The sequence below is a fragment of the Neopelma chrysocephalum genome, unplaced genomic scaffold (assembly GCF_003984885.1).
Source record: "Neopelma chrysocephalum unplaced genomic scaffold, ASM398488v2 Primary Assembly neopelma1_75, whole genome shotgun sequence".
In the NCBI taxonomy this organism is placed as follows: Eukaryota; Metazoa; Chordata; class Aves; order Passeriformes; family Pipridae; genus Neopelma; species Neopelma chrysocephalum.
Window position 1 is genome coordinate 6,297,272 of NW_020897736.1, and position 16,222 is coordinate 6,313,493.

Below are 16,222 nucleotides of genomic sequence, written 5' to 3' on the forward strand. Positions count from 1 at the left end.
TACTGAAATTGAACTTTCTGAAAGCATCTAAAATATATTGTTCAGACTAAAAAGTTGTTTGGATTGTTAGTGTTAATATAGTTACTTGATTAAAGAATATTATTGTAATACAAGGCTGTTAAGACTTTTTATATATCTAGGAAGTGTGATGTCTCTGGTGGTTTTTGAGCCATCACTTGCTTCTTCATGAATCAGAGGGAAACAGCATCTGCCTACCGAATCTCCTGTCTTCCACAGTATTAATATAATTCATGCATGCATAGCTTATGAGATCTTATGGTATTGCACTCTACAAATGTACTTTACTATAGTGACAGCTTTATATTTTGAGCTGGATTCTGTACTGCAGGTAGAACACACCAGCTGTGCTAATCTGAACACTGTGAGTGGCCTGGAGTCACTGATTTCAGCAGAACGTCCATCAGCAGAGTGCAACAGCACAGCAGGGATGCTAATACATTTTCATGCTGTTTATGCAGATCAGGAACACTGCAGGCTCATAGGCTCTAAAAAAGCTGAGTAGAACCCTGTGTTCCTGAGAAATATGAGTTAATTTAGGAATTCATGAATTTAGAAACTACTGCAATGGGAAACGTTTAAATATACAGCACAAATTGCCTACCTTGGTGAGTAACTTTCTTCTCATGTTGTTGCAGTTCTCATTTGCAGCAGCTTTGGACTGGACCATGCTGGTGATCACACGTGGAGGATCAGGTGGGCTGTCTTCTGTCTCTGATGTGCATGGCAGTTGTGTTCTAGGACAGCAGTCCAAGTCCTCTTGACCCCAGCTGGTAGACATCTCCAAGGGATCGGGGCATTTCTCATCAGGACTTGACCCATCATCACTGTTTTTGGCATTGCAAAGTATAAGTGATCTTGAAATGGAGCGAAACTTCCTTGACTTCCTGTTCCCAGCATTGCTCTTTTGATCCATCTTCAGAGAGCCGCTGCTCTTTTTCCTGTCATTCTCCCATTTGTGTGGCATGATACTTTCAATAACTTTCTCCGCTTCTCTGGTGCTAAATATCCTCCAGGAAAGGAAATATAAAAAGTAAGTTGCAATATACCCCACTTTCTCCCACTTAATAACCTACACTACTGAAAAGCCCTAATGAATAAATCGAATCAACAGAGCCTTTCAGTCTGCGAACAGCCACGTGGTATCTCATGACTTGCTAATTCTGTTTCTGCACAGCGCTCTACTAGATTCTCCTTCACCTTTTCATTCTCTTGCCATGTTCCCCAAGCACAATGGAGTGCTTTTAATAAATGTTTGTGATGCTTCCATTGTCTCCTTGCTTTGGGCATCTGCTGAATTTGCATGTTGAAATCCTGTATTGAAAAGGAGGATACTTTAAAAGCATTATTCTATCCTCCTAATATTATTTGGAAAGAAGAAGCTCCTTCTGAAACCTGATTCATGAAACCACTATAATTCAAAGAAGATTAATCAAATTGTTGACATTAAGTTCTCTGCCTGGAGCATCTGATTTGTAAGTGGTTTAGCAAAAGTAGATCATAGCCTTGAGAGAGTAAGGAATGTCAGGCTGCTATAAAACTTCCACCTTTGCAGACCAGAACTCACTTAAGACCGTGCATTTAAGAGTAACAGAGAGATCCAGTGAAGCACTTAAGATGTGAATATCTGATTAGGGATTGAACTCTATAAAGGAATACAGCTCCAGTACATCAATCAAAAAGTGTCCTATTACAGAAATGGTTTGTTTCAGCACATGATTCAGCATACAAAATTAAGGTAAAATGGAAGAAAATTTATACAATCAAAATGTGGCAGAAGTTGGAGCTTTTTTAAAATGAATAATGAACATGTTAATGTAACAAAGGAGGTCTTTGTAAAACTGTTTTCTTTTTCTCTCAGGAAAAGCTTTCTAGAAATACTTTAGTATGTATGTATCAGTGCTGAAAATTCAACAAGACAAACTCTAAATTAATTACTTCGACTTTGTCACCATTTTTATCATTGTATTATTACACAGACTTTTTATTCTCCTCACAGTACCTAATAGATACTGAATGCTGCCATTGTAGGGAAAATACCTGTTGAAACTGAAGTATTTGCATAACGATGCTGTAAGGGTTACACACAAAACAGAAAATCAATGTAATTTGAAAAAACATTTCTTGGATATACTAATGAGAGAAAAAGTTTGTACATTGTGCTCTAAACTGGGGTTTTGTGTTGGGTTTGGGGTTTTTTTTGGTGTTTCTATGCAGAATTAAGTAGACACATATGTACTTTGCACCTGAAGTGCCACTAGTGATACAGAAATGGAAGAGGGAAGATTTTCTAAAGGCTTCTTACAGCCACAACCATAAACACAGGCCTGCAAACTCAGACCAAGCCACATTCCTATAATAAATCCAAGTCAGCATTATAACAAATCTGCAGGATTATTTTTCTTGGTTTTTATTTTTCCCTTCTCATATAAATAAACAGGGAAAAAACAAAAACAGATGATAAGCACTATGCCATTGAGTACCTGTCTGAAGGAACTCTATGGCATTGCTGAAGAAATCCACAGTTCAACATGAATCTGAATTTGAAAAACATTTTGAGCATGGCTTTTTCAGGAGCAGCAAGGAGACCCCAGGGAAAAGGAGGTTTATTTGGATGGTCCCTTCCGGTGTATTTGATAGTTGATTTTACTTTTTTCTTCCTTTCAGAGTAGCCTCTCTTCTTATGAATGACAAGATTGCTGTGATGGGGGACTGTCCAGCAGCACAGCCACGTTCCCTTCCTGAGATGCAGAGCACACACTGAATAAAAGGACAATCCTGGCCTGTGTGTAAGGACACAGAGGCAAGAGGGGATGGGGGAAAATATGGCATAGGTGGAGCTCAGTTTTAACACATGGGCTTTGTAGTTGACACGGGGTCTTATTTCTCTAGGATTCATCTCCGTTCCTGCACTGTGGAGAGAACCTTCTTGTCAGAGCCTCTATGTGGTAATTTATTTTGAAGTACAGAGATGAAAAGTGCTATGAATTATATTAGAACAGTAATTTTGAGAACTAACTAGTTGGTGGTTGTATAATTTAGCATCAAAAGTTTGCAATTTTTTTGTATGCTTCTTTGTTGGTTACTTTAGCTAAAAACTGCCTGACACTATCAGTATGAATATATAAAGACTCTCAAGGTTTGAAGATCTTGTTTGAGTGAGTCTTTTAAAAAGACGGTTCAGTCTACTATAATATAAATGAAGTCAATTGAAATTTTTGAACTCAGAAATCCCTGTTAGCATCTCCAGTGTATTTGGAAATAAATTTAAGCCCTATGATGTTGCATTTCCTGTATGTCTGAAGGAAAGTAAAAATGAAATCTGGCCCACTAGACCAGAACGTGGAGTTGAAAAAGCAATGGGATGTCTAGGATGAGGGGAACTTCTGCAGGTCTCTACTCTCAGTACCTGGGCAGGAAGCAACAGAGCTGCTTGCTGGAGGTGAGTGGAATGTGTATCACTTGAAAATCTGCAATAGGAATCAGTGCTCCTTCTGTGTTCTGACAATTGCTACTGGACAGTAGCAACAAAAGTGTCAGAAATGAGCCCAAGTTGCACATTCAGACCTAAACAATCTTGCCTGTGGGGGGAAATTAGAAGAAATAGCACTTTTCATTCAAGGATTTCAATGTTGTACAAACATTAGCTGCACTCTTACTCTTCCAAAGAGGAAGAATTTAAAAAACAGCTATTAAGCATGTGTATAAGCAGAAGACTTGATATCTTAATGGTCAAAATGCAGCTCTCTAGAGACTGGCATGCTAGGATGAAGGATGGAGGTATGCACAAACCCTTTCTTGCTCTGCCTGAACCTGCTGAGCTTAGGAAGGGAGTGCTGCCATCAGTACTAAATGCTCCAAGAGGTGCCTCTCTGGCTGTGCTAAGCATCTGGGGTGCAGGGAACACACACAAGCACCTGTTGAAACAGGGAAGAAAACATTGCTCTAAGTGCATTCTGCTATCCCAGCCCCCTGCAATGCTCCTGAGGACTTTTACCTGCAGCAGAGAGAACTCTACTGCCCTGCTTTGTCAGCTGTTTCCTCCTCCCCCACCCCCATCATAGCTCCATCCACTCAAAGACCGAGTTTAACCCTGAATGACTTACCTAATCTCAAAGCGAGCCAGTGGTTGAGGTGAAAACAAACCCAGTAGACCTGAAGACCTCCAGTTAAATACTTGCTCTTGCTATGAGTATTTGATCACAAGTCCTAACTAGGGCAACATCCTCTCCAGAGCTGCTGATTCAGGGTTGCATAAGTGACAGAAATATAGGAGGTACCGAAAACACAGTCTATATGTTTTCCGATAAAAATATCAAGAAATGTTATTTTACGCAGAAAACAACATGACAAGTGCCAGAGCAGCTTTATGATTCATTGCCATCTTCCACCAAATTTAATTCAAGGTATTGATGGCATGGACAATTACTTCAAAGTCAATTCTCTAAACCATTCATCTTTTCCTCCAGTGCACTCACTGCTTGTCATTTTCTTTTGCCGTTCTTATACCTCCAGCTCGCCTGATGGAAGCTGTCTGTGGTTTGTAATGCAAACCAAATGTTCCTTCTCTGTTTCATTTTTTTCCCCCAAGCTTTATTTTTCCAGCTTTAAGTTTAAAAGCCCGAACTCAGTCTGTCTTCTGCAAACAAAATACATGATTTGAGCTGTGCCCATTTGGTTCAAATTTTTGGTTGGATATTAAACCGAGCATTTACAAGATGCAAATAATTTGGTGTAGCTCCCAGATTGAATGTGAATGCTCTGCTGTTAACCAGACAGTAGGAAAGACAGAACCTTTCTTTACTAGCAAGAACAAGATGAGATTTACATTACCAAGTGCTAACAGCATCCTCTTTTAATCTAGATCTTGCATTCTATTTTAATCTAGATCTTGTGATCTTTGTCAGATTCACTACTGAGCAGTATTATTAGCACTGAACTATTGCAGATGTCTAGGCTTTCCAGGCAATAGGAAGAGCTAGAGATTTGGAATTTCTATAATAAAGAGTAAGAAATTACTGTAGAGTTGAATTTACTGATTAGAAAAAAAAAAATTAAAAATACCTAATTGTAAAAGAAAAATTCAAAAGGAGGAACTTACAACAGCGAGGCAGACAAACCTGACTCCTGCAGAAGGCTGTTCCTCTTCATAGGCCTGGCAAAAAAAGACAGAGTGAATAATTGAAAACACACTCTCCTGGTGCCACGTGACTCAGTTTCAGTAATTCTGCTCAGTACATTGGAACGGAGCTATTGTTTCCTAATTGAAGAAAATGTCAGCAAGGCTAGATAAACAAAAGCAATGGGATGCAGTATTGGGGAAACTGTTTCCAACAGGCTCCCAGCTACCCAGAGGTGGCAAGACCATTTAAGGAGTTTGTGTCACTTGTTTTTACCCATTGCTCCCCTGTCCTAGAATTGATGGGGTTCAGGCATGTTAACCCCACCTGAGGGGAGTTGGGGTGACAGCCAGAATCTGTGCTAATCAAGTGCAGGATTTTCTGCTGGAGGCTCAGATGGCAAACAGGTTTCTCATATATTTTAGCAGATATTTTAACATTAAGCTAGGAAGCGTTTCATAGACCACTTCTGCTCCAGGAGCAAAAAGTAATGCCAAGCCCTTGTATTGTTCACCACGAAGTGACACGGTCCCTTTAACTTACCAGTTCTTAAATACTTTCCCCTTTATGGGTTAGACTGCAACTTTGTGATCCAAACTGATCAAGAACTCAGAAAACTATTGGGTTTTTTCCACAGAGCATGCAGGAAATGAGAACTATGCCGTGGAATCCAAATTGCCTCAGTCACACCTTTCATTTGCTGCAGAGTAAGTGGTTCACAATCTATTCTACTATTGTGGTGATTACCTCCACAAAACACTGATTGAGCTGCATCCACCATCAATTGTGGGAGCAGCCAGCTCACCCTTTCTGCCACATCCTAGGCATGCTTAGCTGTTTTTTATTGGTCACACAGATCAGTGTCAGTCCCCAGCTGTCCATCCTCAGTTCTGCTCACCCTGACAAATATCAATCCTGCTGCAGAAAACTACTTTTCATGATGAGTGCATAAATTAAAATATTTCATAGAAGAAAAAATTGTATCTAAAACAGTTCATGTTATTTTATTGAAATCGTGAGGCCTCTTTAGAATGTTCTTACAAACCATAAATTTTATACTTTTCAGGAAAACGTAAACCTAAACCTGGCCATGTCTGGTCATGGAAATGCTCAACATGAGAGTGCTTAGACACCTGCTACCCTGTGTGCTCTGTGGCTTGAAGAGCCTGGTTTCATTGGTCTGTCACTAAACTTGCAAAAGAGAGAGAGGAATTATAAAATAGGTTTAAAATATTGCACTGATAGGGTCTCGTGCTTAGTGGCTCTGTGACTTTTAGATAAAACATGGACTGTGAGGACAAGCAGGGAAGATGAAATCTCTGCTCTGTATATTGTCTATGGGAACCCTGGAACACTCTGTCCTTAATAATAATATTGTAGGTATTCTGTATTTTAAATGTTTATGAAGAGAATTTGACATTATTTTCCTAACAACTAAGTTTTTAGAATGCTAGTTCTCCAAAGGATGTCTTTTGTAAAGGATACAGTTTTAACTATTTTAACAAATAACATAGAACATTACTTAGCTCTTTTACATTCTAATCTTATAAAAGAACCAAGATTTGGCAATAAGTAGTGATCAACAGTTATTAGGTAGCTTTGCTGGAGAGGAGGAGAAATAGGGAGCTAACTTTTTATTTTGGAAAAGAGTTTTTCACTGTATTTGAATAGAAAGGACAGTGGCCTTGTACATTAAATGGGGTTTTGTAGTGCTAGTACTGTAAAAATAAAATATCAACAAGGGAGCAAAGCCACATACTGTTTACCACTTCACTGTCTTTCACTGTAACACACACATGTTCTTGTTTAGCAATAGAGAACTCATTCACACAAAATCTCAACAGCCCCTGAGTTTTGATCCAAACTGATTGAGCTGGAAGCTCAAAAGCATTGGAAAGCTTGCTTTATTTCTTCCCATTGTCACATACTTTTGCATTTCCTGACTATGGGCTGAATAATGTAGTCCCTAAGCCACTGGGAGTTTTGTTCATTCCAAATCTGGACTCCTGCCAGGGCCAGCAGCAGAAACATAAATATCACAAGGAGGGGCTGTTTTTTCATGTTGTTTCACTCTAACCTTTTGCAGTTTTTTCCATCTTCTCTGTACAGTGATTGTTTGGTGCCCAGTGGTGAACAGAAAAGCAGGTTTTTAGAAACCATAAGGAAAAAGGGAGAGAGAGAGAAAGAGAGAGAACCTCTACTGTGCCTGCCTTGTTGCACTGATGGTGTACTTTGGTATTGGATGCTGTGGTCAATCTTCATTACTTAGATCAAAGGTATTGTACCAGGAAAAGGGCAATGAACACTGATCAGAAGCTGGAATTTTGTATTAATTATGTGGACTCTTCTTTGCAGAAAGGAGCTGCATTGATAATAGGAAATATAAGGAAAATCAGCTGGGTTTCTTCAGTACCTTTTTTGGTGAGGAACAGGAGAAGAAGAATGCAGTAAAATAAAGAGTGTTCAAACAAATAAATGGAAATGCTTAAAACCTCAAGCATAATTAATGTGTGGAACAAGAAGGTCCCAGAAATCATGAGCACTTTGAAGTTAGCTGTTTTGGCGTTGATTTCACTTGGACAGGGATTTCACCCCAAGAGGTGAGTTGATGAAAATATATATCTGTAGATAAAGGGAATAACATGCAGAAGGGCCAGCAATTCTTGCTTCAGAATAAAAGCCAAACAATACAAATTCGCAGGTAGAGTGATACTGCTGCTGTGGAATAGGGTCCTAGCTACCATAAAATGGAGTAACTTTACTGACATCTTGAGTTAGTGTGTATTGAAGGTGGGTAAAGAAAATAGAGAAGCCACTGAACTTAACAGTTATGGCAATTCTTCTCTTTTGTGTGACTAAAATCAGGATGTGTCTGGAACCATAGCAGAAACAGGAGCTGATTCCTCTTTTCTCCAAATTATTTTCCATATCCAAAGGTTTGGATTCTACAGGACAAATATGCAGACTATTCAGTACTAAATATTTTGCCCGTTGCTACTGGTGATAACCTTTTCCAAAAAGGAGCATATAAATTTAAACAGAACATTAGTACTGGGCAAAGCAGATCTAAGTAATGATGGAACTTAGCCTCAGTCCTGATCTCCACCCAACTCCAAATACTGCTTATGTTAATAAGAAAGAAAGCCAGTAGTTTGGAGTGTTCTAGTTTTGGTCCTGTCCTTACATTGTTTAGCAAACTGATAAATTACTTTTGCCTTAGACATCATCACAATTTTCACATTTTACCATATTTCAGACAACAGTTATGTTGCATGGGACAGTCCATCCCCTCATTGCTTCTAAGCCAGGACTGGATTAGTCATCTCTGTCTTGGGTTTCATGCCTTTCACTCTGCCCTTCCATCCATGAAAACATAGCAACATGGCATGTTGAGTCACTCCATAAACCCAGTTAAACCAGTATCCTTCTCCAGCAATTGCTTCAAAGGCATTACCTTGTAAAAAAAAATAAAATAGGAAGAAACAAGAGAGAATTTGCTTTCAGGTAGAGTTTCTTCTGAGTGCCTTATAGGTAAGAGTAGATTGGCACTCTGAGGTTTTGTATGTTATTCCAAAATTATTGGACCTTTTTACGTTATGGTTGGATAGGTTTTTTTAGCAGAAGCCACAGCTGCCCTATAATGGATAAGTATTGCATTATGTCAAATTAGGTAAAACTCTTTCTGATTTTTTTCATTACTTGGTACCCAGCTTTTGCCAGGAAGCACAAGGATTTTATTTTTTTAATTATTTCTACAGAAGAAATGAATTCTGTGTAATGTAACTGTAATTTATCCATTCCTGGCTCCCATTAAACTTTTGATTTCAAGAGTATCTAGAGGCAATGAGTTTCATGTGTTACATATAAATGTACTTGTAATTGTTTTAAATTTGCTTCCTATAAGATTTGTTCAGTTCTTGTACTAGGAAAAATATCCTCATCTTCACTTCTCTGTAGAATCCTTTTCTCATTGATCTCTGTACTGATGTCATCCTCTATCTTCTACATCCTTTTATCTTTTCTTTTTTTGCCCTTCCTTCCAGCTTCATGCTGCTTTCATATGTTTGGAACTCCTCCTTTTTCTTCAGATCACTTCCTTTTGTGAACTTTATTACCTGACTCTTTTATGATGGCATCCAGCCCTGCAGCCTCCAAGACTGTTTTCTAGTGAACTGCCTTCCTGTGAGTTAATAAAAGTTCCTAGTCCTGGTCTTGCCAAAAACATTTGTGTTGCAGGATGTGCACTCCCACTCTGCGTGGTTACTAACCTGACTTGTTGCAGTGCCCTAGAGACAAACTGTAAAATATTGCTTATATAATTCCGTGGAAGATGGTCTAATACTAAGTGTACACCCATCAAAAAGTATTTTTGCCTCATCTTGAGAACATATCCTGGAACTCCGTGAAGAATATGTTGCTGTGTGCATGCAATGCTTTGTTTACAGAAAAAGTAGCCCAAGTGATTTCCATAAGTGATTGTGTTAAGAGTGTGTGATTGAAAAATTACAGCACCATGAGTATAAAGTGTGTTGGCTGTAGCCATGGTGTGGTGTATGAGGCAAGGCAAGAATGGTACCCTGTAAATTAAATGTTGTGGGCTGTATTGTTATTTTGATATTTTTGTAGTGGGTATGTAAAGTAAGGGATTATGCTGGGCTTAGAGAGGCACTAGAGATTATTTGTGTCATCTGTGAGGTTGCTAAATAACTGGCACTGAAGGAAAGGTCATTCTTTTTTGCTTTTAAACCGTTGACCAATATAAAGTTTATAGCTTACTGCAGCACCAGAGTAGCAAAAACATTATGTGAGCTCTCCTGTATGGTGTCATTCTAATTTAAAACAAATATTTTAAAAAGTTATGACTTTGCCTCTTCTTTCCATGCTTTCAGTCACATAATGTTCCTTTTTCATCTGACTTAACATTCCCTTTGATTTATAGTCCCCTAAACTGTAGGCAGACATAAGGGGCCCTTTACGTTGAATGAAAGGAGAATTATCAATAGCCAAAGCTATGATTTACAAGGAAAGAATGTAAAGGGCAAAAGAAAACTGAATTTACCTAAAAAAATTATATGAATATTTTCTCTATATTTTTGATTAGTTCAGTTAAAAGGTGTATTTAAACCTGTCTTTTTTAATCTTTTATTGTGAGCCCATGCTGGATTCTCTCATTGTTATTGCTGCCTTCTTTACTCCTGGAACAACCAGATATGAATGAATGAAGGTGCTGAAAAGGTGAATATATTTAGTCGACCCAAGTACCAGTGGCAGAATTTGCTCCATAGTCCACACTCTGGTACAGGCAACACTTCCTACAGCAGCCTGATCTGAGGCTCACTGAAATCAGGGGCTTGATATCCTTTAGCATTTCACAGAGAGCATGCGTGGTCCTGTCTGGGTTGCTGGGGTTTTTGGTTTGGGTTGCATTGTTTGTGGGGTTTTTTTGAGGGAGGATATAGCAGAGGTTTTTTTGTTTGGGGTATTGTTTCGGGGTTTTTTGGGGTTGGGATTTTTTTCAATTAACATTGTGAAGGATTGGTGATGAATTACTCAAGTTCTTCTCTTGAATATCTGTGTCTGAATAAGATGACTTTACCACATTTGTACAGTTGTCATTTCAAGCACAAGGCTTAAGCAGTAGCTGCTTCCGAGTATTTGTCATTCCTGGAGCTTGGCAGAGGCAAAGCTACTTAACACAGCCTGCTGCTTAAGTCTGCACTAAAGAAGTCTTGAGGACCCTTCACATTCCTGCTGCTGCACCTTATCTCTAAGGCTGTGACAATCAGAATGAAGCTGAGAAGGTGGGTTTTGCTTGTGGTGTTGAAGATAACAGTATAAGCTCCAAGGGCAGCTCTTCTGTTCGTGGCAATACTATAGGTTTTAACACTAACTTTAGTCATAATGTATATTCCCCATAGCATTATTGTTGACAGCAAGATGAGTCTAGGTTATTTTACAGGTTTCCCATGAGGGAAGCACTATAATCTGTCACATAAATAGCTTCCTGGTAAGGCACAAAACACAATGCTTGTGGTGCTTCATGAGATCTGATGATAACTTTGTCATAGGTGTGACAGATGGTGCTGGGGTAGCATCCTAAAGAGTCTAGGATCTAGTGCCTTTGGGAGAACACTTTTCTTATGTGTTTTGAAATGAGCCTACACCTTCAGAGAAGTATCTAATGTTAAGTAGTTTGGAGGTAGTGGCCAAGAGATCTCAGCTGAGGATTCCCCATCTTGGGTTTTGACTTTCCTACAGAATCACAGTTTTCAAGACCAGAAGAAGTTGCTCTAGTTAGCTAGTATGATTAACCTGTCAAAGAGAAAAAATTAGCCTGTGATTCCTGTACTGATGGCAATAACTTCTGCTCTAGCTAAAGCTTATCTTTTAAAATAAGCACCAGATCTGAATGTAAAGATGTTATTACACCAATCTTGAAAATTTACTATACTGTCAGACGGATTGTTACACAGCTTAGTTACCATTTCTTTTAAACACCACTGTGTCCTCATTTGCCTTCATTTCTGTGTTTGTCCAGAAGAGCTTGACTGTTACTGTTATGGCACAGTTTTTGTGATAACCTCAGTTTAAGCATTTGAAAAATAACTCTTAGGACCACAGCATCTCAAGTCCAGGGCTACCAGATAGTAGACAATTAAGCTCCATAGCACTAAGGAGTGGAAGGGATACTTAAATTCATAAGAAATTGGTATAACTAAGATCACAGGTACTATATTTTGCAGCTGACAGAGAGGACAAGAGCAGATATACAATTGGATTGTGGGACAGACTCTGTCTCCAGATGTAGGGCTGTCTTGGGAACAGACTCTCTGGAAAGGCTGTCTGGATATGTGCATAAAGCTGGTGTGACACAGCATCCTGTGTCTCCCACAATGCCACCTACTACATCAGGCTTGGTGCTGAGGGCAACAACTGAATGACCCTGACCCTGGAACAGACATATGTTCAGGGACATCAAGTTTTCCAGTGTCTTTTCTTTATGTATGCTCAATTTTGATTCAGAGAACATCTAATAATAATCTCTCCATAGGAACTAATGCTACATTCTTTGACTCAGTTTGGATTTCCCAAAAGAAACAGTCTCTTCTGGAATTTAGGTCTCAAGTAATTGTCTGAAATCGCTTTCCAAGAAAACCATACAACCACCAACATAACCCAGAATTTCTTTTTCTGGTTCTTTCCCTTCTTCTTCAACACCTTTTAAGCTGATTATAAATTTTTATCTTTTTATTTGTGGAGTGAATCTTTAAAGACTTGTCTCAAATATGCATTCAAGAACACCCCGACATTTTGGAGAACAAAAGTTTTAAAGGTGAGGGGTTTTCCCCTATTTCTGGCTAAAACCAAAGGATCCTAAATCCAAAAAATTAGTAGCAGAAAAATGTTAAGACTTTGACAATATCAGTTTAGGCTCAGCATTAATCTTGGGCAAAGACATATATTACTTATAACCGAACCTTACTAACCACATCTAATGAACACCACTCACTGTAAAGCAGTAGCAATCTGCCCCAGCTCATTTTTCACTGAACACTACACTGAGCCTGGAAATCTCCTTCCAGCTCTGATGGCAACCTACTTGTTTAACCTTAGATAGGTTCACTTTCCCTGGCTTCTGAATCCTTGTCCTCATCTAAGAAAGAGGGTTAAGGCCATCACCGTCTTTCTTGGGTGTGTGGGGTGAGGATTTCTCTGATGAAAAATATTAAAAGATAATTAATATTTGGCTTTCTTTTTAATGGAACACTGAACAAGACAATTAACATCCACTCTTAGAAAACAATAACAATTTACTGCTGTCAGCTAATGGTATCCTACAGCAACCCACTTCATATTGTGCAGAATCTATTCACAAAAATTTATTCCATACGATAAGGCATGCAAGTTATTTTACAGTGTACAGTATGTGCCATACTGTAATAGAGACAGCATAAATATTATAACAGCAGTAGGCAAAGAAAGCAGCAGATCACATCAGTTGTGCTCTCTAATAGCAAGGAGCTGTAAAAGTGATAAAGAGCCGTCACCTGTCAGGTCAGTCCTTCAGCATAAATTGATGGAATTTAGCAGCCCCACAGCTTTATGTCATCCATTCCCAGGCACAGGCTGGTACAGTGAGGGAAGAGGGGGAGTGTTTTGTGCCCACCTCCCACCTGACAGCAACCCCCCCCTAGAGGAGCAGCAAGGGGTGCTCCAAAGCCTCTGCCCTGACCTCCTCTCCCAAGGGATTGCTCACCAGGATCTGTGTGCTCGGCTCAGGGCTCAGCTCCACCACCGAAGTTGCACTGGCCCTGTGGATAACAGATCACCAGGATCTGGGTGCTGCACCAGCCTGCATGTTTTTTCTGTGGGCTCATACTTCTTGAATCAGTTGCTAATGGGGCACATAATAAAGGATACTATTAAATGAACACTGCATTAATAACACTGGCAAGGTTTCAGGTCTACAGATGTTATTTATAGTATATGACTAAACAAATACGTATCCCCTTTGAGGCTGAGACTCAGAAGCAATTTACTGATTTCCTGTATAGGCTAGTTCATACAGAGATTTGAGTAAATACTGCATTTGAATGTCTTGCTTGGATCTGTGCTTTGGAACTGTAGTAGATAATCATATTAGTGTTTAATTTTAAAATGGTTTGGAAATGTGGTTTCAGAGGATTAGATACTACCCCTGTCCAATTCTCATGGAGAAATGCATTTTTCTGCATTCTTCTTTGAAGAAAAATAAAGTATTCAAAGAATATAGCCTTCAATTACACAGCACAGTGGAAATGAGTAGGGAATTGTTAGAGAAAAGTCTCAAAAACAGTGTACTTAGCAAAAGCTTTAAAAAAAATTAAATATCCCATATCCTGTCCTTTTCATCTGGTTTTAAAATTGATTATTTCTCTTATTTATGAAGTTTAATTGCCAGTGAGATATTTTCGTAGATTTCAAATTTTTCTGAGTAATGAATCTTTTGATTTGTGATTTTGTTTCTTTTCTGCCTCTTATAATATTGCAGGTTTATAGAGGCCTTAAAAACTGAAGAAAGCTGTGAACTCACAAAAATCTCTGGTCCACTCTGCAGACTTTTATATGAATAGGAGAAATATTATACAGCAAAATAATAGTGTCTTAAATTAAGGTACGTCCACGTAGAGCATCTCTGTCTAATTCATAATGCTGATCACTGAACAGTAATAATTTACTTCAAATTTTAAAGACAAAACAGTGATACTGAATAGACAGAAAAAAACGTAGTTTGTGAAATACCTCTTATCTGTTTATTCTTCTCTTTCAAATTCTGAAATTAAAACAGTTGAAAATAATACATGATGACATGTAAAAAGAGCTGACTGCATGATGTCTAAATAATTTGTTATAAAAATATCACTTACCATTGCCAAGTATCTTCTTATTTAAATCCACTATTATCATGCCTTCTTGGATTTGAAATATGCAGCAGAGTCAATTCCCAGTGTGTTAAATACTTGAGAAAATAATAAATGCAGTGTAACTCCACAGTGTTTGGATATTTGACTGTAACTCCTAAGCACTCAAAGTGACTACTCAATATAACAACTTTTCCTCTGCAGAAAATGCCTTGCTATTTGCCAGCAAATCTTTAATGCTTTAGATTGGGTATTTCCAACTACCGCCCTACTTGCTAGGCAGATGTGTATAAAAGAGATGTTATTTCACTGAATCAACCACTGAGATCGTAACCCTTTTCCTGTACCACAAACAGAAATGTAAAACCTCAGACTTTCCTTTTGGACTTTTACTGACTTGTGTCTGTTGTAAGAAAGCAAAACACAACTAGTCCAAATGCTAATATATGGAAAATGTGTTAAAACGTTTTAGATCATCTCATTGCTTCTCATTCCTGCAGTTCATTGGTTAACTGGCTCGTTCTGTGTTTATGTAGTTGCATGGTACAAATACAACACCTAAACTTCTCGCCTGAAGTTGAAATGATTCATTTATTACTTTTTATGCCACCCCCAAAGAAAAAAAATAAAAAGGAAGAAAGAAAACACACAGTGCTCATTTAACCCAAGTGAGTGAAAACGCCTTTCATAAGGTCTGTAAGGGCTTTGGGAGGTTTTTCTTGGGTGAATAAAGTCTGTGTAGTGGAGGGAAGAGTTTTGTCTGAGGATGGCAGAACTCAAGCTACAGCAAACAGACATAAACTAGGATCCTTTTGCTGTGTGAAAATAAGATAATAGAAAAGGAGGTGCAAATGTTATTCATATGAGATCATTTGAGAGGGATTCATTGTTTTGAGGAAGTGAGTGGAGGCAGGAGAGAAGGGGGTATTTTTGAGAGGGTTTGTAAGAATCTGCTAGTGCTTTGCTCTCTGGCTTTTATAATGGGTCAACATTTATTTAGGTCTTTTTGTGAGGTAATTACCCTAAATAGATATTACGTAGGCTTTCCATCTTCTAGGTGCTTATAAATATTAGTTGACCACATTAGTTATAACCACAATGGGGAAAGCACAAGCAAAACAATGAGTGAGTGCCATGCTAAGTGGAAAACAGGATTAAATAAAGACGTTTCCTCTGCTTTTTCTGCAATGGAGAGAATGGGGCTATGTGATAAGGCCCTATTGCATAGGATGTACCACCCTGATTTCTGATACTGGCTGTGGATGCAGTCACTGTTAGAAAGAAGGGATTACAATGGGTAACCCTTGTTCTCCTGTCTGTGTCCCAGCCATAAGTACCCCTAGCACAGCTCTGGTGGGACAGTTATTCTAGCTTTGTTCATCATCCTCTCCAGATGGGCATTAGACTTAATCAAGTCCTAGTCCTAACAGCTTGTTTCAGGACCACAGCTGGAAGCAGCACGTCTAGACTAGCACTGATTTATTCCTGGCTCTCAGACTTGTGTGCATGCAACTATTCCATATGCTTTCTGTTAGAGAGGTAATAATGCCTTTTTACAGTGTAACTTCAGTTTCTCTTTCTTCCTCCCTTTTTTATTGTAATTAGAATTTATTTTACTTATGTGTGAAAATGTCCTGCCCCTGCTCTGGATAAGACTTCTGGAAACAAGCAAACTTCCAGATA

General features: G+C 38.7%; 1 protein-coding gene across 1 annotated transcript in view; it reads right to left on the reverse strand.

Annotated features, from left to right (window-relative positions):
• The window catches only part of IL16 (interleukin 16), a 40,063-nt gene extending 25,420 nt beyond the window's left edge, over positions 1-14,643 (reverse strand). The window contains exons 1-3 of the mRNA XM_027688689.1: positions 14,546-14,643; positions 5,120-5,173; positions 623-1,028 (exon numbers count right to left, since the gene is read on the reverse strand). Coding sequence (XP_027544490.1) covers positions 623-1,028; positions 5,120-5,169 — 456 coding nt within the window. The 5' untranslated portion in view covers positions 5,170-5,173; positions 14,546-14,643. The remainder of the gene's footprint in view (positions 1-622; positions 1,029-5,119; positions 5,174-14,545) is intronic.
• Positions 14,644-16,222: the final 1,579 nt, after the last annotated feature.